Source organism: Peromyscus californicus, unplaced genomic scaffold (assembly GCF_007827085.1).
Source record: "Peromyscus californicus insignis strain IS unplaced genomic scaffold, ASM782708v3 Scaffold_5__1_contigs__length_169319896, whole genome shotgun sequence".
NCBI lineage: Eukaryota > Metazoa > Chordata > Mammalia > Rodentia > Cricetidae > Peromyscus > Peromyscus californicus.
Window position 1 is genome coordinate 161070821 of NW_026294573.1, and position 21835 is coordinate 161092655.

The window sequence follows — 21835 nt, forward strand, 5'->3', positions numbered from 1 at the left end:
AGCCTGCATAGGACTCACCTAGGCACTCTGCATATATGTGACAGTTGTGTAGCTTGGTCTTATGAGACTCCTAGCAGTGGGAACGGGCTGTCTCCATCTTTTTTTATAGGCTTTTGGGACCCTACTCCTGATACTGGGTCATCTTGCCCAGCCTTAATACATGGGGAAGTGCTTAGTCTTACTGCAACTTGACATGCCATGTTTTGTTGATGCTCATGGGAGACCTGCTCTTTCCTAAACAAATAGAGGAGTGGATTGGAGGAGGTGGGAACAGAAAGGGGCCAAGAGGAAGGGACTGAGGACAGGAGGGAGGGGGAACTGTGGTCAGGATGTAAAATAAATAAATAAATAATATATTAGAAAAAAAACTAGTCCCTGCCAGTAAACGTATTGTAGTTTATTTGCTAATACTGAAAATTGGTATTTTCACCTAAGTATAATTTTGAGTATTTTCCATATTGCTTCAAATGATAGTACAATTCTGCTGATGTTTTATATTATGGCCAGAACCTAATTTACTTAACTAGAAAAGGCCAGCCTTCTGAATGTTCAGGTTGTTGCTGTTTTGTTCCCCCTAATAAAGGTAAGTCTGTAGTGGGTATTCCTGTATGTGAAAGCAAATTTGGAAGATGCCCACTGAGAGAAAGCTTACACACAACTCCCTCGTACAGTGTTGGTGGCACTTTTTTCCTTACCACCTCATCTCCATGGGCTTCTTATTCTGTGCCCATTTGCTTTTATTGTTATGCGTTGCTCGGAGTGGAACTAAGGGCCTCATCCGTTCCTGTGCAAGTGCCCTGTAGCTGAACTCTATCCCAGCCCATCAGTGGATGTTCTTAATGTTGGGTGACCAAACCAAACCAGAAATTGGGAGCTGGTATTACCCCTTATCCTTGATTTTAAGTCAAAATTGCTGATGCTTATAGTTTTTACTTTATAAATGAGCTTATATGATACATTTGTAGTCACAAAATTACATTTATGGCATATATATTGGGGGTTTTATGTAAGATTTCATTGGTTAACTGGTTTGTGCTTGATTTTGTTTAAAGATAAACATTGTCTCCTAAACAAATAGCTCTCCCCATGCTCTCCACCCTGAGATAATGTTTCCCCTGTGCAGATTCACTGTAAAGCTCATTCTTTGTCTAGCCTTGGTGATGCGACCAACCGCATGAAACACCTTTGAATGGCCTGTGCTTCGCTTCAGATTGTCTTTATGCTGACAGCTCTGTGGTTTCACTGAAGTCATTTCTGAGCCTGTTATCTTACTTTGTAATTATAACTCTTGGAGAGCAGGGTTAGGTTTCATTTGTTCTTCCCATCCACTGCATAATGCCTTACATGTTAAGTAGGGATATATGTTGATTTAAATTGTAAAACTTAGTTTGATAGTTGAGTAGTTATAAATACAAAATTAGCATTTCAGATGCCTACTTTAGTGTGTATATATATATGTATATATATATGTGTGTGTGTATACATATATACATATATATATATATATATATATATATATATATGGTGATTAAATTTTAAGTGGCACCCACTGACATTTTTTTTAGCATGTGTGACTCTTATAAAATAATGAGTTTCATTTTGTCATTTCATATATACCAAGCAGTCAGGAATTGATCCACATAATTCTTTGTCCTATTTCTCATGGAAGTTATAGATAAAGGGAATTTGGATTTAAAGGCCCTGTGGAAGGGAATTTGGATTTAAAGGCCCTGTGGGGTCTATGGTGACTTTTGTGCTCACGTGGCCACATCTCTTTTCCTTTGGTTCATTAGCCTTGATGCTGGTATTTTTTTCAATTTGTTAATTGTTTTGCTTATTTTGAGTGTAAGGACCAAATATATTATTCATTATTGTGATCAGCACAGCTCATTCTGGTGCATAAAAGTCTACTGGCAAATGTTTGATAAAGATTTTTGTAAATATATTTTTTGGGTCTCTTTTTTTCTTTTGTGGGGTAGGACATCGAAGCCAGACCCCTAGCACACGAGAGACCGTTGCTGTGTCTTTCAGTGACATCCCAGCCTTTCTACTCCTAAATCTTAAAAACTTAATCTCTCCTATTTCATTTAAACTAACATGAATCTGAACACTATGACAATATGAACTGTTGTAGTTTATGACCCATGTTAACTGCCCAAAGATGGCAGTATTGAGCAAAGAATGGGTTTTTCCTGTGTCCAGGCAAGTACTACTGCTTCTTTACAGAAGAGGGTGTCCTGTTCCTCTTCAGTACATTGAAAAAGTGGTTTTCAAGAAGTTTAGGGCCTGCACAGTTGAACATTGTTCTGCTTTAGATTACTGAGAATATTGACATTATAGGACACTTCGTAGTTTGATTTATTTTCACAATATCTTGGCTGGATTTCAAGTAAATAATTGTTAAATATTTTACTTTCTTATTAATTTTTGTTTGTTTAAAAATCTTAGCCGGGTGTGGTGGCCCATGCCTTAATCCTGCCACTTTGGGAGGCAGAGACAGGTGGATGTCTGTGAGTTGAAGGCCAGTCTGGTCTACAGAGTGAGTTCCAGGATATTCAGAACTCTGTAGAGAGACTCAGTCTCAAAAAGCCAAACAAACAAACAAACAAAACAAAACAAAATAAAAAAACCCTTGAATTTTCCGGTACATAGTTTATTAAATGTGCACAAGTGTTTTGTCTGCATGTTTCTATGTGTACCGTGTGGATGCTGGGAAGGGATGTTCCCCAAGAGCATCAAGTGCTCTTAAGCACTAAGCAGTCTCTCCAGTTCATGATAGAAGATTAAATTGGTCATTGAGTTCTTTTCCGAATACCAAAGGATTTGTTTCACTATACAGAGAGGGTGCCTCATCGCAGTAGGTAGCATGTCAGTTTCAATATAATGGGGAAAATGATGTTATTCTTTATGTTTTAAGTCCACTAAATATAATAACAAAATTATGTGCTTTTATTTAACCCTTCATTCTTACCCTCTCAGTTTTCTTGGTTCTCTTCCCAGTTTTCTATTGACAAAAAAACCCAAAACATTCCACTTTAAAAATTATTAGATTTGTAAAAGAATGTTGAAAAATGTTTCTGACTTTAGCCATGATGCCAGCCTTTTTTCTTTACATTGTAGAATTCTGGAAGAGTTACTAAGAGTTAGTAATAAAAATCTTCTGAAACATTCATTTCCACATTAGAGAAAATTGCCAGTTAATATAAAAACAATGAGATAGTAAATTGAAGTAGATAGACTTCTCAAGGGAGTAGGCTTTTCTCAACACTTAAAATATGCTTAAAAGCAGTAGTCACATCATTTCCAGAAAGGAAAAATGATTTTTATATTTGAAGGGTGATCATATGACCTGACCCATTTAGACCCTTTTCTCATTTTCATGCTCGGACTTAGTTTCTCTATTTGTAGACCTTTGCTAACACTCATATTTTGCCCAGAAACCTTGCTACCTCCTTTTCATGTCTTTACTTTTCTTCCAAGGGCTATATTAAATTTTCTTTTTTTATTACATTAGTTTTAGAACCTTTATAGCCTTTACTTTTGTTTTTATTTATTAGCATTAAATAGCAGGAATGATCTCAGAGAAGCAAGACTTCCAGTCCTGTGGACATCAGTTGACCTCTTTTGCCCTTCTCAAATGGGTTCAAGAGCACTGGCCATGACAGCCAGGACGCACTTCCATCTTAGTGTTGAGGGCATGTCCACAGGCCCCAGAGAGAAACTAACCACATCTGAGCAGAGCCCGCGCTGTAGGATTTAGGAATGAAAGTATATGGTCTTGACTCAGTTGGGGTTTTGCCTTCTTCTTTGAAGGTTTGTGGACTTCCCTGGTGGTAGCTGCTGGGCATGAGTCATGCTCGCATGTCGTCAGCTGTTCCCCAGGAGTCTGCAGCTCAGCCAACTGCCTGGACTCCGACTACGCAGTAGACACAGTTGAGTTTCCCAAAGAAACAGGGAGCACTGGGAACTGATGCTAACTGGGGAGAGATTATTTATTTCAAAGAAGTGAGAACCTATGCTCAGATTTGGGGTGTGGATCGGTTGATAGAGTCCTTGTCTAGTGTGCATGAAGCCCCAAGTTCAGTCTCTAGCACTTTATAAACGGAATAGTGATGGCTACCCCAGTGCTTGGAAGGTGGAGGCAGGAGGATAAGAAATTGAAGGTACCTTTGATGTTAGGACTTTGAGGTCAGCCTGGCTTGCATGAGACCCTTTCTCCAAAAAAAAAAAAAAAAAAAAATCATATGAAACATACCTAAACCCAAATATTCATAGCAGCTTTATCTTTTAATTTAAAAAAATTAAAAAATTTTTATGTGTGTGAGTGTTCTGCTTATGTGTATGTTTGTACAGCATATGGGTGCAGTTGCTGAAAAGGTCAGAGGCTGTTGGAACCCTTGGAACTGGAATTACAGATGGTTTTGAACCACCTTGTGGGTGCTGGGAACCAAACCTAGGTCTTTGGCAAGAGCAGCAAGTGCTCTTAACCATTGAACCATTTCTCCAGTCCCATGGCAGCTTTATTTAATTAATATATTTTTTAATTTAAAATTTTATTTTATGTGTATAGGTGTTTTTCCTACATGTATGTCTGTGCACCACATGTGTGCTTGGAGCCCTCGGAGACCAGAAAAGGGTGTTAGATTCCCTGGAACTGGGGTTACAGATGGTTTGGGGTACTGGGAGTTGAACCCAAATCTTTTGGAAGAGGCATCTCTTCAGCCCAGCTTTATTTTTAATATTGGAAATAATCTGTATGTTTATTAAAAAAACAAGAACTAGTAAATGATTAAATAAACCACGGTTCATTCTTACCATGGAATACTGATTAGTAAATCCATATTCAGAGTGTCAGCCCCAGTTATACCATGTTCCTGTCCATTTTCTTTTTTTTTCTGTACAGAATGGTGTCTTGTAATCAGCTTTTCAGCAGGTGGTGGCATAGGGGATACTACTGTATTGGGAACTTAATATTGCTCTCTGCTCTTGGTTGCTTGCCTCATCATTTAGGAGGGACTATAACCACGTCACCACAGGTAAAAAGAAGTCAGCGTTTCTGAATTTGTACCTAACCCCCTTCCCACAGAAATGGAGGGGTTAGGGCTGGGGAGATAGCTCGTTAGGTAAGAGTGCTGGTTGTGCAAGCACGAGGACCTGAGTTCAGATGCATTTTATACCCTAGTGCTGAGGTGGGCAGAGACGGGAGGTCACCAGAACTTGCTGCTCAGCCAGTCTAGCTGAAAGACAGCTCTAGCGACAGACCCTTTCTCAAGGAAATAAGATGGGAGAGTGATAGAGGGAGACAACTTCCTCCTCTCACTTCCGGAAGTGTACATATGGATGTGTGCATCTCTATACACATGCATACACCACACACATTTCACATACACACAAATATGTGGTGGTGGTAGTGTGTGTGTATGTAGTGATACACCTGTAATTCCAACACTACTTAGGAGGAAGAGGCAGGAAACTCAGGAGTTCAGAGCCATCTTTGGCTGTATAGTGAGTTTAAGGCTAGCTTGCGCTACCTGAGATCCTATCTCAAACAAACAAACTAACAAACAAGTAAATAATATATGGGTGCCTGCCACCTTGATGAAACTTTTAGGTGACTATCTGGAGCCTGTGAACATACCCCTCAACACTAAGATGGAAGTGCATCCTGGCTGCCATGGCCACTGTTCCTTGAACCCATTTGAGAAAGGCAAAAGAGGTTGCTTGATGTCCACAGGACTGATATTCTTGCTTATTTGAAGTCATTCCCACAAGATCTAGCTGTACTCCTCTTGGACATATACCCAAAGGGCTCTACATCTTATTGGAGACACTTGCCCATGATTATTGGTGCTCTGTTTATCATAACCAGAGCTTACAAACAGCCTGGAGATGAATGGATAGTGAAACTAGAAAAGGATAAAGGGCTAACACTAGCTGACTTTTATTCATGCCCTTTCCATTCAGAGAGGTCTGTTTATATTTCTCCTATGCCTTGTCTTCGACTTGCCATTCATGTTCCTTCTGAATTCCTGACCATCCAGCAAAACTACTTACCCCTTTTTTTAAGCCAACTCTCTTTCCAAGCAAAATATCGCCTGGGCACAAAGCTCAGAGTTCTGCCTACTGATGTTTCCTCCGTCTTTCAGTTTTACCTTGTTCTACACTCTAGGTCACCTATAGAAGGCCATCCAAGTCTCCATTCTTTACATCTGCTGCAGGACATTTCCAGGTGCCACTATATCTGTCAGGTCATGCAGCCTAAGAGATGGAACAGCTTGCATGAGCGCCTGGGTCTGTTGTAAAACCTTCTCTTGTTCTGGGTTCATGAAAAACTAGCAGGTTTGAGTTAACTTGTAAAAAGAGTAGAAAACACAGATCAGAAATGTATTTGTTGCCTCTAGACATCAGCCAGAACCACTAGGCATTGTGCTTCTGCTAGGAATAAGGGATACCTTTATATGTCCCAGACCACCAAACCTAGAATTTTCGCAGGGCAGGGCTCATTTTTCCCCCTGTGGCATATGATTTTCTTATTGTGTCTGGAGTATAGAGTTGCTGCTGCTTTCCCCAAGGTTCCATCACCAGAATGATGTCCAGTGGAATGGGTTGACAGTAAAATTCCTAAGGTTTAGGTTATAGCACAGAGCTGGAGAACTGATAGAGCTGTGAGGTGTGTGCCTATACTATCAGGCTTGGTAAGAGGAAACTTGTCAGATCAATAGTGGCATGCCAGATGCTCAGGGATACTTGATTTGTTCCAGCCATGAAATTACATGTCATCTAGAACAGTAGCTACAGTTGGATTTACCAGTAAGCTTCTGCTAATAAATTGTTGTTCTCTAAAACCATCTGTTTGTACGGGGCCATGTGTAAACCAGCTGATGGGAACGAGGGATGGCCTCCTATACTGAGTTCTCTGTGCTGGCCGCAGTGGCTGCAATTCTTCCAGGGAATACAGCACTACTGTTAGTTTACTTGGTAAGTAGGGACGTCCCAGTACAGTGGTTCCCAGCCTTCCTAACGCTGCCACCCTTTAATATAGTTCTTCATGTTGTGGTGACCCCAACAGTAATTTCGTTGCTACTTCATAACTGTAATTCGGCTACTGTTATGAATCGTAATATAAATATTTTTGGAGACAGAGGCTTGCCAAAGGGGTTTCGATCCACAGGTTGAGAGCCGCTGTTCTAGTGTCTTCTACTGGCCTTCTCTATCAAATCAGAACTAGCGTGAAGATTTTGACAGTTACCAAGTGTGTCTATTCCAGTTATACATTATAGAATGAGAAGATAGCTACAAGAGTGTGCACATGGGTCGGAGAGAACTGAGCTAAAACACCGTTTACCTTGTGGTCTCAACAACCTCCATTCTGACTGGTGTGATTGTCTTCCCAGGAATTAATGTCAGCTCAGGTCATCTCTAAAAATTGATTTTCCTTTACTTAATGGACAGTCACTCTAATCAAATAGCCATAGCTCCCTTTGAGAAAGTGAGGAGGAGGCTTGCTAGTGTAAGTTTTTTCCTTTCTAATTGTTTTTAGTTAGCATGCACAATACTAGTTTTACCATGACAGTTAATACACGTATACATCTCACTTTGCTCCTGTTTATCCTCCCAACCCTTACCCCCTACCCTGTCTCCAAGCCCTCCCCTGCTGGTCTCTTCCTCTGCCTTCTGTTGTCATATCATATACACACAGTACTTGTATATTCCATATATGAGAGAAAATGTACTTTTTAATTTTTCTTTTTCCCACCCCACTACCCTTTCGTGTTCCTTCCTCTTTTTTCCTTTTAGACACCTTCCTCCCAGACTGAGCCTCCCGTCCATATTCAGGTGGTAAGGCCTTGGAATGAACTCCTTTTCATTTAAGAGACAGAAAATCTGGAAATTGGTTCAGGTTTGGGGGCTGGGTCATGATGCTCACTTGTGATTCAAGCCTAGATTTCTTTTCATGAAATTGAGAGTTTTCTGATCCATTTCATTTCCAGGAACAGTATAATCAACCATCCAGAGAGCCTGATAGCCACCGATCTCCGCGACTCTGCTGTCCTGGCAGAACCTTGTCGTCTCCAGTGAATTCAGGGATCCCTTTTTGACAGCAGTTCCCACTGTTAGTCTTGCCTCCTGGGAAGGCTTGTTCTTTCAGGAGGGCCAGTGTCTCTCAGCCTTGGTGGGGGACTGCTGTGAAGGGCGGGTGAATAGCGCTTAAATAGTCAATCCACTCCAGCACTCCATTCTCTTCAGGCCTTTTGGATACTGTCACTGGACTAAGGACTAGGAGGTGTGGCTTTGTTGGAGGAAGTGTGTCACTGTAGAGGTGGGCTTTGAGGGCTCATGTTTAAGCTACACCCAGTATGGGACACCATTGCTTCTGCTGCCTATAGATCAAGATGTAGAACTCTCAGCTCTTTCTTAAGTGCCATGTCTGCCTGCATGTCACTAAACCTCTGAAACAGTAAGCCAGCTCCACGTACATGTTTTCCTTTAGAAGAGTTGCTGTTGTCATAGTGTCTCTTCACAGCAGTAGAAACCCTAATTAAGACAGAATCTCCATGTAGCAAGCCATCTTAATACATTGCACCTGGAGTAGTACTGTTTTCCTCTCACTGTGATCTGGTACGTGGATGATCAGTGCCTACATGCCACTCCAGTCTGTTGATGAGAACTGGTAGATAATACAGTTCTTTTGTGTACCCTGCTGTAGCTAGAGTTTTCCTGACTGGCCCACAGTCAGGACAAATCTCTCTCACCTGCCAGTCCCACAGCCGCTCAGACCCAACCAAGTAAACACAGAGACTTATATTGGTTACAAACTGTATGGCCATGGCAGGCTTCTTGCTAACTGTTCTTACAGCTTAAATTAATCCATTTCCATTAATCTATACCTTGCCATGTGGCTCGTGGCTTACCGGCATCTTCACATGCTGTTTGTCATCGTGGCGGCTGGCAGCGTCTCTCTGACTCAGCCTTCCACTTCCCAGCTTTATTCTCCTCCTTGTCCCGCCTACACTTTCTGCCTAGCCAGTGGCCAATCAGTGTTTTATTTATTGACTAATTAGCAACACATTTGCCATACAGAACATCCCACAGCACCCTGCTCTGTCATACAGACTGTACTTTCTTGTCTGTCCTTGGAACTTTACTGAGACTTCCAATACAAACAAGTTCTCCTTAATATAGGCTTTTTTTGTGTTTATGTCTGTGTAGTGTGCATATTTGTGTGTTTGTAGGTGTGAGTAATGTGCATGTGTGTGTGCGCATGCATGTGGAGGTCAGAGGCTAACATTGGATGTCTTTCTCAATTGCCCTCTAACTTATTTTCTGGGACAGGGTCTCTCACTGAATCTGGATCCACTGATTCAGCTAGACTAGCTAGCCAGAAAACCCCAATGGTTCCCCTCTCTCCACTTTTCCCAATGGGGCTACAGGTGTGCTCCTGTAATACATGGGTGCTGGGATCTGAGCTCCAGGCTTCATGCTTTCACAGCAAGAACTTTTTGAACTGAGCCATCTGCCCAGCACTTTGTGGGATGGTAGAAATGTCCTGTAACAAGCTGTCCACATATCACATTTGAGCATTTAAGATGTGGCTAGTGTACTGGGCGGTGGTGGCGCTCACCATCTTTAATCCCAGCACTTGGAAGGCAGAGGCAGGCAGATCTCTGTGAGTTCGAGGCCAGCCTGGGCTACAGAGTGAGTTCCAGGAAAGGCGCCAAAGGTACACAGAGAAACCCTGTCTCAAAAAAAAAAAATGTGGCTAGTGAATTAACTTTAAATTTAATGTGTGTCTGGAAAGCATGGCTCATAGAGGCACTGCCATGTAGGCTTGGTGATCTGAGTTTGATCCCAGGAATCCATGTAAGTTTTGCATAGGCAAGCACAACTGCTGTGAGTTCATGAGTACCATGATGCTGTCATGCCTGGAAGATAGCATTTCATAGCTCTCTTCCCCATCCTCCAGCTCCTACCTTTTCTATTCCCCTTCTTCTGTGTATTCCCTGAGCCTTTGAGGGATAATAAATGTCCTGTTAACAGTTACTTATTCTCAATACTTTGAGGAGTTTTGAGTCTCTGCAGTAACCGTTGTCCACTATAAAGAGAATCTTCTCTGGAAAGAATTTTTTGACTAGTGTGTCAAAGATTGGTGGTTAAGTATTGTTCAGAGGGACGGTGTCATAGGTGGAATAGAAATTGATTTATACGAGACTCTTTAGGATAGTCAGTAAAATACCACTTTTCTTTGTCTTTTAAGAGCCATGACTATATATTTATGCAACTTTTTTAGTAGTGAGCAATACAGATAACTCTTTCATCTTGGAGTATAGCAAGGAAGGTAAAATATAATAATAAATTTTAAATGTGGTCTGTGTTATTAGAGAAATTGTATAGTACCGACTGAGTTACATAAGGTCTTACAGCAAAACATTGGTCTTGCTTGGGAAAATGTTTCACTTCGTAGAATGGCTGGAAGTAAAATCCCATGTGCTTAGCTGCAAGACCTAACTTCTAGTTAGACAAATCTGTCTAGTTAGAGAGGAGGAGGAGGAGGAGGAGGAGGAGGAGGAGGAGGAGGAGGAGGAGGAGGGCAAAGGGAGAGGACGAGAAAAAGACGTGGGGGAAGGTTAGGAAATGGAGGGGTAAGAAGGAGAGAGAGAGAGAGAGAGAATGTGAACCTAGCTTCCTTTTGTAATTTTCTTTGCCCATTACGCATGATGGCTACTCTGACAGACTGATGTCCTGCGAACCTGCTGTAATCATTTACTACTTTCCAGGGAAGCAGGTTGCTTATTGATTATTTTTATTTTTGGTGGGATCTCATGCAGCACAGGCTGACTACCCCTGCCCCGAATTTATTGCTAACTTACATTAAAATAGCAGCAACAGCTAGCTTTTAACTTTATGTGGACGAAGATGGCCTTGAACTTCGGGTCCTCTTGAGTTCACCTCCTGACGTTTGGGATTACAAATTGTGTCGCCACTCCCAGTGTGGTGCAGAGCCTGGACCCAGGGCATGGTGTATGCTAGGCAGGCCAATTACTAACCAACCTCCCATTCCTTGTCCTGCTGAGTCTTCAGATCTTCTGAACAGATGGTTATGTCACCTGCAAGGACAGTTTTACAGTTTTATTTCTTCTTTTGTATGCTTTTTCCCCACCTACTGCATTAGTGAGGACTTTAGTATGGGGCTGAAAGCTTCAAGAGGGTAAATCCTTGCCTTCTTTCTCAGCGTGATAGGAGACATCTTCCTGTTTCTCATCGTTAAGTATGGTAGCTGGAGGGGTTCTGAAGATACTCTTTGTCAAGTTGAAAAGCTCCCCTTTGTTCCTAGGTTAGTGAGAGTGTTTATGACTGTGTATTGGATTTTGTCATAGGCTTTTTCTGCAGCTGTTGACATGGCCATGTGATTTTTCTTCTGTCGTCTATTGATTTGATGGGTTATATTAATTGATCTCTGTATGTTGACTCTGTCACATCACACTTGGTTGTGGGGTATAATTCTTTTTATATGTTTTTGGATTTAGTTTACTGGTATTTTGATATAGATATTTGAGTCTGTATTCACTGAAGATTTGGTCTATAGTTCTCTTCATTGTAATGTCCTTGTGTGATTTGGCATTAAGGTAATGATGCCCTCAGAGGATAAATTGGGAAGTATTTCTTTCCTTTCTGTCTTATGAGAGAAATGGTGGAAAATTTAAATAATTGCTTTCTTAAATGTTTGATGAAATTTGCCAGTGCATTTATCTGTGTTTATGCTTTCTCTTTTGGAAGGATCTTAATTATTCGATGGGTTTCTTTAATAGTTATTGGTCTTTAAATTGCTTCTTTTTGTGTGAGTGTTGGTGGATGATGTTTTTCAAGGGATTTGTCCATTTCATCTTGGTTTTTAAGTTCGTGGGCACAGAGTTTTTCATGGTATTCATTTATTATCCTCTCATATCTTTGGAATCTGTAGTGCTGCCCCTCTTGTTTTTAATATAATTGTCCTTCTCAATGTGTGGTTTTACCATCTGTGCTTTGTGTTTTTTGTGGTCAGTGAGAAGGGTAAATGAAGTATTTTGAGTCTGAGATTTCCAGTAATAGCTATATTGTTGGGTTGTTTTGTTTTATTTTGTTAATGATTATTGTTAACTTGCTTTTGTTTTGTTTTTATTTTTGAGATAGGGTTTCTCTGTGTAACATCCCTGGCTGCCCTGGAACTCACTTTGTAGATAGATTGGCCTTAAACTCACAGAGGTCTGCCTGCCTCTGCCTACCGAGTGCTGGGATTAAAGGTGTACGCCACCACTGCCCTGCAGTGCCTTTTATTTTTAATTTATTTTTTATTTTTACTTATTTGTATGTCTGCGTAAGTGTATACGGGTGCCTATAGAGGCCAGAAGAGGGCAGTGGGTTCATGACGAAGCTGGAGTTACTAGAGGTTGTGAGACTGCAGTTATAGCATTCTGGGAACTGAATTCAGGTTCTCTGGAGGAGCACCAAGCACTCTTAACTGTTGGGCATTTTCCCAGCTCACCTCTCCATATCCTTTTCTTAGTTAGCCTGGCTAGAGTTTTCTCAAAATGTACTATCTTTTTAAAGGAACAACATTTGCTTATGTTCATTTTCTTTATTGACTTCTTGTTTACAATTTTACTGTTTTCTGCTCTAATTTTAATGTTTTCTTTTGCTTACTTTGGACTTAATTGAAGGTGGAGACTTAGGAGATTAATTCAGGGTTTTGAGCATTTATACCATGCATATCAGTCCTAGAACATTCAAAGCATTGTTTTCACTGCATGCCACACATTTGGTAAATTCTGTTTTTATTTTAAACCCCTTCAAAGTACTTATATAGTTTCCTTGGAAGTTCTGCTTGTCTTTTGTGTATCGAAAGAAATATGTAGTTTACTATCTAAGTACTATGTGATTTTTGAACTCTTAGTTTAATTCTGTTGTGGTCTGAGATCAAACATTGTATGCTTACTCTTCCTCCTCCATCCCTTCTCTCCCTTCCTTCCATCTCCTTTATCCCCTTTTCCCCTTCTTTCTTTCTGTATGTGATACTGGAGTTCATACCTAGGACCTTGCAAATGCTCGGCAAGTACTCTACCAGTGGTCTACACCTCCGGCTAAAAACTGTTGTAAATTTGTGAAGGTGTTTATGATCTACAAGTTCCTCTAACTTGGTGAATGTTCCACGTGAGCTTGAAAAGAATATATTCTTGTGCTGCCGAATGAAGTCATCTAACCGGGTCCGTTTATGTTCAGTTGGGTGTTGGTGGTGTTGAGCTTACCCATGTCTTCATCACTCTCTGTCTGCTACATCTGCCTGTTCTAACAGTGTGTTGACCTCTGACTGCAATCGTGGCTTTATCCAGTTGTCCTTGGAGTTCCATCAGCTTTGCCTTTCACTGTTGTGTTAGGTCTGCTGTTAGTTTGCTATAGATGTAGAGGATTGTTGCATTGTCCTGGAGAATCGACCCTTTTGTCATTAAGGAACTTGTTGCTCATGAACAAGCTCTTACTTAGTAGACAGATTAGTGAAGAATAAGAGAAAGAGATGTCTTTATTTTTTACATGCTCACTCCTTTTCCGGTATTCTTTTCTTTACCCAAGTTTCTGACCTTTACAAATTTCCTTCTCTCTAAAGAATTTCTCTGAACCTTTCCTGGAAGGCCTGCTGATAATAAATTCTGCTGTTATCATTATCAATATTATTATCATATTCCAGTAGCACCCAGTCCTAACAGTCAAGCATACTTCCATACATGCCAAATGTTCCCTGTGGGGATTTTTATTCTGCTTGAAAAACACAAGTTAATTAATAAAATTGGGTGGTGACTGAGTCTATAAGAAATTTAAATTACTTTTGTTAAATTAATTTTTGGGGAGTGCTTACCTGTATATAGGCACTGTTTGGGTGACTTACCTATAGCCACCTCCAGAGGAGTTCTAGAGGTTCTTGTGTCCTGAAAGGCGGAATTGGACAGAATCAGGGGCACAGTAAACTCCCAAGGAGTGGGAGTAGCCCCGAGCAGAGAAAGGGGGCTTAATAGCTCAAATGCAGCATTATATGAAGGATTAGGGCTTTTATGTCACGTAGCGTGGGCTCTTTAGGCTCACTTGCTTAGCCTGGGCTTACTCCTAGATTGTCTGTTATATGTAGTTCTGCATAGAATTTCATGCATCGTATGTCTCTTTAGTATCTTAAATCTTCACCCAGGGGTGTGTGTCTTAGCATTGCAGTGAGTCACAGGTCATCTACAGATGCTGGAGTGCTTTGTACCTGTACCAGTGACTTCAGCCAGTTCTAGTAGCCTTCTCCTGGGGTTTCTAGTCTTTCTCTTTGCCCACATGTTTTTCTTATGGTTTAATTTGTGATGTTTGGGTAAAATCTTTCTGACCTCATTCTGTGTCCTACTCTGCTGCCTTAGTTCTCATCTACTAAGCCAAGTAGTCGAACTAGTTCATGTTCCTTGTTTCTTTCAGTAATAGTAACTTTTGATTTAAAGCTGCATAGTAAATGTTCTTATAAACATGATAATGTAGTTACATATACACCATATATCAAGTATTTAAAGTGATACATATTCTTTGTAGTCTAGAGTTTTTAATTGTAGATAATGTAAAGAAAGAAAAAAATAGTTCTAGGCTAAAACTTGCATTTAGCACTTGGTGTAATTTTGGAGGGGATTTGTGTCTGTATACTGTCACTAGACAAGCTTATGTTTATATTAATAGGCACAAGCATATATACAGTTTTTTATAAGTTGTCAGATAGCCAGCATTCCCTGAAATGTTATGTAGTTTTATGTAATAAAAAATGTATAAAACTTCCTTCCTTCCTTTCTCTGGTGTATCTTGCATACTACTAACAAAACTTTCTTATCAATTAACAAATGTTGTCACACCATTGATTAGAATTCTCTTTGGACTCCCAACTCCTTACAAATTTGTAAGCACGTAAGTGTGAATAGCTACTGCTTTCAGTGACTTTTTGGACCCTAAAACTGTTGTCACATTGCTTTAACTCTGCATTCCTCTGCTCTCTCACATGGTTCATATTAGGGCACGTCTATTTATTACTTTTATTTGCTGCTGTGACCGGATACCTGACAAGCAGCAACTTAAGGAAGTGTGTGTTATCATTGGCTCACTATTTGAGTGGGTTCAGTTGATCACGAAGTCGATGGCATGCTGGAAATAGCCCCACAGTGGCAGGAGTGTGTATTTGGGGCCTCCCACCTCCCTACATATGGCAGAATAGAGACAGAGAGCCTACCGGAAGTGGGCTGGCCTAATAAAACTCCCAAGTCCTTCCCCCATTGACCTGCTTCCAGCAAGGTTCCCCCTCCTAGAAGTTCCACAACCTTACAAGACGGCAGCAATAACAGGAGGCATTTCACGGTCAGTCCACAGTGGCATTCAACAGGCAGTTCCTATTTGAGAAGTGAATGAATCAAAGCTGTCCTGTTCCCTGTATCTGAACCCCCTTCGCCTTTCCTCCCTGTTTACCTAGGTAGTCCTGTCCAATTTGCAGTCATCCTCTTCTTTTTTTCTTTTTAATTTTCTCTGTGTAGCCCTGGCTGCCCTGGTACTCACTCTGTAGACCAGGCTGGCCTCGTCTTAAAGGCATACACCACCACTGTCTGGCAATTTTCAGTCTTCTAATGAAGAAAAAAGTACAAGAGAAGCTGGGCAGTGGTGGCGCACGCCTTTAATCCCAGCACTCGGGAGGCAGAGGCAGGAGGATCTCTGTGAGTTCAAGGCCAGCCTGGTCTACCAAGTGAGTTCCAGGAAAGGCGCAAAACTACAGAGAAATCCTGTCTCGAAAAACAAAAACAAACAAACAAAAAAAGTACAAGAGAGTAGTAGGAAGTCTGAGCTCCACAACCAACTTTCCCTATCCTTTCTTTCTGAGACAGGTTCTCACTCCATAATCTAGTATACCTTGGAACTCAGCAAGAACTAGACAGATACTGAACTCATGACAATGCCCCTGCCTTGGCTTCTGTAGTGCTGAAGTTACAGACAACATAAATTAGCATGCAGTTGGTCCCAGGATCTCTGCCTTCCCTGACTAATCTGTGAATGAGCTTTATGGCGATGCTTTCCATTACTGAGCTCTGTGAGGCAGACCAGCGGTTGACTGTGTCTACTGTCAGTGAGCAGTATCAGCATCGCAAGGAGCTGAGTGTTGGTCCAGACGCTTCAGAAACAGGACTCAGGACTCCCTGTTGTCAGAATGTATTGTGGGAGTTGTCATGTTTGATGTTTTTAGAAATCACTTGACAAGCAAATGAATATAGCTTGGTTTAGGCCCTAGCAATTCAAAGATGGTTCTAGACTCTGGTTTGTATCTGATTATCTAAAATGGCTTCCACAAGTCAGTTAGTGATGATGAATATACAGTTTAAGAACAGATTTAGGTGCTAACCCAGGACTCTTTCACTCACTGAGAACACATTTGCCCCATTTAAGATGTGTTAAAGGCAAAGGAGACAGAAGAGAGAGAAATGGTTCGTTTCCATTTGATTTAAAAATAGACTTTCAGAAAAACGTATAATGGAAAAGACAGTTTGAAACAGATTTACTCAGACTCTCAAGGGAATTCATTTTATTTCACCTATTTGTGTCTGTGCACGTGTCTCAGCTTGCCTGTGCAGGTCAGAGGACAACTTATTGCGGCTCTCCCTACCAAATGGGTTCAGGGATTGAACTCGGCGTCGGGCTTGTCAGCAGGCACCCGTACCCACCGAGCCTCTGCCAGCCCAAGGGAATCTTTACTGAATACTTGAACATGCTGCTTTCTGAACCCACGGGAGAAGTGCCACTTGCTGCCTCCCTGCTCTTACCCAGGCGTCTCTTCATGGTTCTGAGGGAGAGTGTGTGTTTTAGGAGTGGGCCCTGAGTGCATGGTTAACTTCTGGATCCTCTTGTTTGACTTGGGCCGTGGCCCCAGTCAGCTGAAAACAAATTTAAGAAGAAACTTGTTGGGGTCAGTGTGGATGGGGCCCTCCTGGCTACAAGCACAGTGAGACCCTACACTGATATCTGTCTGGTCTTCCCTGCTGCTCTGGTGGCGACTGCTGTGGGTGGCTTGGTGACTTCCAGCAGAGGAACACAGTGGCTGCCTTGTTTCTTCCCCAATTTCCTTGGTGCAACCCTGCTCTGTGTAGGGCTGGGCAGTGTACTCTAGGACAGTAGTTCTCAACCTGTGGGGGGTGTCAGATGATCCTTTCACAGGGGTCACCTAAGACCATTGGAAAACAGATATTTACATTACAGTTCATAACAGTAGCAGAAGTACAGTTAGGAAGTAGCAATGAAAGTAATTTTATGATTGGAGGTCACCACGACATGGGGAGCTGTATTATAGGGTCGCAGCATTAGGAAGGTTGAGAACCACTGCTCTAGGGTGTGCTTTTCCTTTTTCTTTCTGCACGACCTGCTTTTTGCTGTTGTTGTTTTTGTTTTTTGAGACACAGTTTCTCTGGGTAACCTCCCTGGCTGTCCTGGAACTCGATCTGTAGATCATGCTGGCTTCGAACTCATAGAGATCCACCTACCTCTGCCTCCCAAGTGCTGGAATTAAAGGCATGCACCAACGCTGCCCAGCAAGATCTGTTTTTTAAGATACTTTTCTGGGGAGCTTTAATGTGAATTGAGGAGTTATAAGCTGGTGGGATGCACTTCTGGCCACCCTGGTGTCCAGGTCTACTGCTATGGCTTTGGTTTGTATTGACTTTTTGTGCTGAGGAGTCCTTCCAGTATGTTACTTCCTACTGTGACCCCCCCCCCCCCCACACACACACTGTAGCACTTGTGGGACATAGCATCAGTCTTGCCCATTTTCCCCTGAAGCAGAGCTCATAAAATTATGGTCCGTGAGCCAAATTCAACACCTTGGGCATGTTTTGTCTTCTGTATAAAATGGAATGTGTATTTATTTGTTTGCTTGTTTTCTTTTTCACTATGAATGCATTTTTAAAAGGCTAAGTAGTGACTCTTTCCACCAGACTGGCCTCTCGTTCTCCCAGGGATCCTCACAGGGCCGGGCATTTGAGTTTTTAATCTTCAGAGTAACGCATTAAAATTCTGTTACAAATGTAGTTGTGTAATTGAAGGTACATGCGACTAAATGATTAATAATCCTTGAGTAATATGTAAAACTCATTCATAACTCAGGGTATAGGTAGGTAGAGGGAGTCAGATCAAATTATTAATATTCTTCTGTAATTTGTTCTCACAAATAGAAACCTTGTACTTATTTTGCACCAACATCTATATACACATCCTATATTCAAATTAAAGATGACTGGAAAACACAAGTTTGTATTTACAGATTCTAAAGAAGCATGTCTGAAAACAATTGTAAGAATAAGAAAATACTTTCCCAACATCCTGTGTGCAACTTTCAAGTAGATCCCCGCAGAAGACTCCTAGAAAGTTTGCAGCATAAGAGTTAGAGGCTGTTGATATCAGAAAAAGAGGGGTGTGAAGACAAACCCAATTTGTTTACAATTATTCTATAACAAGGACTCATGTTTACACTGGTATTTGTGATGGAATCACTCTCTCTGGACTAGACTGTTTTTGCAGATGCTCAGTTCTGGGAGTGAAGTCAGTGTGGTCTCCTTGGGTGTGCTTCAGGAGCCCAGGATCTGACAGCACTGCCTATGTCCTGCCTGCTTTCCTCTCCTTTACCAGGCCCTTGGCTGTGGTTCTTTTGTGAGAAGGAAAGGGAGAAGAGGAAGGGAAAGAGTTTAACTCTTATGGAGCAGACTTCCACTTTTGGTTGAATTAATTTTGCACACTGTGATTGTACAGCAAGTTGCTCTTGCGAAATTTCCTCTTTAAGTCCCTGTTAAACTTACTCTCATCGTTTTGATGGATTTCATGTATATAAATATTTTCTTCTCATATTTAGGAGTCTCCAAAAAATGTGGAATCCTTTGCTTCCATGCTGCGACACTCTCCACTGACACAGCTGGGGCCCGCCAAGGACAAACTGGTCATTGGACGGATCTTTCATATTGTGGAGGATGATCTCTACATAGATTTTGGTGGCAAGTTTCACTGTGTGTGTAAAAGACCAGACGTGGATGGCGAGTAAGTAGAATCATTTCCAAGTGACGTTGAAATGTTCATAGTAGGGAAATGACGTCAGTAAATTGTTGTTCTGCAATCAGAAGGACCAGAGTTCCAGCCCTGGGACCCCACAGAAAGTCAGGTGTGGTACATGTACCTGTAACTCCAGTGCTGGGAGTCAGGTGGATCCCTAGGGTTCACTGGACAGCCAGTAAAGTCTGCCTGGGGAGCTTGAGGCCAATGAAAGACCCTGTCTCAAAAAAGAATACATGATGGACAGTGCCTAAAAAATGGCATCCAGTGTTGTGATGTTGACTTCTGGTCTCCATATACATGTGAATGCATACCTCCCCTCATACGTGTGTATTTATAAAGGTTGATGTGCTACAACCTTTTGTTGTTCTGTTGAACACAGGCGATTTTTTTAAATTAACTTGGTTCTTTGACAATCTCATACATACATGGTACATTTTGATTACTCTTTCTCCCTACTCTCTCTTCTCTCCCTCCCATCCCAATGGACACTTTCTCCTTCCTACCAGACCCTTCCCAGGTTCATGGCGTTGGGTTTGTTGTGTGACTCATTTAGTTTAACCAGGACCATCTGTGTGACCACTGAAGTCGAAGTGCACACTGGAGCCTGGGAGGTCACCAGTGGGTCCAGACTGTAAGCCTGAGAGGGGATGATAGAAGTGTCTTTTTAGGGCTGTGCACTCAATCATCACTTATTCTCAGTACCTTCCGCAGCCATTAGTCTCTGTGTTCAACAGGTAGATTGTTTTAGAAAACAGACATTGTGGTAATGCTCATGGGAGTCAGAACCAGGTTCCCTGGAGGAAGCTGCTTATCTGCGCTAGTTGAATAAACAAGTTCTGGGTTCAAGTGAGAGATTCTACTCAGCAAATAACGTGGAGAGTGCTTCTGCCTCCCTCCTGAATGCTAGGATTATAGGTGTATACTACTACATCTGGCACTGCTTCTCTATAAGGATGGACTTTTGTTATTATTTTTTCATAGATAATTCTTTATGAATAGTGGTTGGTCTTTTTTCATTGAGTTAAGATTTTACAATATCGGTTTTTTCATTGTCATTTTCCGGAACACAATATTTTGGAATGCCTTCAGGGTGTCTTGAATAGAAAATTTCAGAATTACAGATTTGATTCTTGTTCCTTATTTGATAAATTGCAAATTTTTAAATGCCAGTATTTGGGATTAGATATTCTCTTATGGAGACTATAGTATGCTTTGAATATTCGTTACAGTGTAGCTTTAAATGGTTAAATGTTAGACTCTGTTGCCATATTTACTAACCCTTAGAATTTCACTTAAAACTGTGCACACCCCACAGGAGTACACATTCTTACAGAAACGACTCCTTGTAGTCCCCGCCACCATCAGTCTTCCAAGGTGAAGTCCTCCACTTAGCCAGTCCTGTGGAAGGAGAAGGGAAGAGCAGTTCACAGCGCTTTAGCAAATAAGATCTCCAGTGTTTGGAGCAGTAGCGTTTTCATTTCCTTCTGTCCTTCTATCCTTCCTTCCTTCCTCCCTCCCTCCCTCCCTCCCCTCCCTCCCTCCCTCCTTCCCTCCCTCCCTCCCTCCCTCCCTCCCTCCCTCCCTCCCTCCCTTCCTTCCTCCCTCCCTCCCTCCCTCGCTCCCCCGTCCTTCCCTCCTTTTCTCTCTCCTTCCTCCCTCCCTTCCTTCCTTCTGTATTCAGTGGAGTTAAATGTATGTGTCTCTTGGTTCTGTAGTTTATCTGCAGCAGCTACCTCTCAACACCTGCTTCAACAAACCATCTGTCCAGTATCTGGATATCTCCTTAACTTCCAAAGTCCTCACAAAATTAATGCATTCATGAATGAAGATCATGAAGAGGGGGCTGTGCAAGGGTTGATATGCTCATTTGTATATTCATCTATTCATTCACACTTACTCGATTTTTTGTTTTTTCGAGACAGGGTTTCTCTGTGTAGCTTTGCACCTTTCCTGGAACTCACTCTGTAGACCAGGCTGGCCTCGAACTCACAGAGATCCGCCTGGCTCTGCCTCCTGAGTGCTGGGATTAAAGGCGTGCGCCACCACCGCCCGGCTTTACTTACTTGATCTTAGTGTGCTGGGCACTGTTGACAGGTACACTACTGACTAGTGAAAACATGATTCTCTATCCTTGTCAAGTAAAGGTTCTTCCTAATGGGGAAAGGAACAGACAGTAATAAACATATACGGTGTTTAAAATGATAGTACCCTACAAGCGGGGAAGGATCTGTGATGACAAAACGCAGATGAGTAGAAAGTAATAGTCAGACAAGGCCTTTGCTCACAGCCGCTATTGATGTAGATGTGACATGTCGCCAGAGGGCCTTTCTAAAAGTGACAAACAGAAGCTGAAGCTTACACGCTCGTCCCTGCTCTGTGGACCAGGAGTGATACATCTGAGTGTGCTCAAGGAGTAGTTCAGTTTAGCCACAATTTAACCTGGAGGGGTTGATTTTTTTCTTCTGCTGCCTAAATACATTATATGGTTTTTAAGAGAGAAACTAAGCTAGGATGTTCTTTGTCCAGCTTTTATTGTATCATGAGGTTTTTTTTTTCTACTGTCCACAGAGTATTTATTAAATCTCTTGATTTGTATGTGTAGAAATGTGTAGGTTCTTCCTAAAAGTTTTCAGTTTACTGTAGGTCTACATAGGTGCTTGTCACTTAATTTGTAAGTACTGTAGAAAGATGTAAGGCCAGTGTAGTTCCTACTTCAGCCATG

At 41.7% G+C, this 21835-nt stretch overlaps 1 protein-coding gene across 1 annotated transcript in view; it reads left to right on the plus strand.

Moving 5' to 3' along the window:
• Mrps28 (mitochondrial ribosomal protein S28) overlaps nucleotides 1–21835 on the plus strand; it is a 134439-nt gene that overhangs the window by 20577 nt on the left and 92027 nt on the right. Inside the window, exon 2 of the mRNA XM_052715267.1 lies at nucleotides 18917–19098. Coding sequence (XP_052571227.1) covers nucleotides 18917–19098 — 182 coding nt within the window. The remainder of the gene's footprint in view (nucleotides 1–18916; nucleotides 19099–21835) is intronic.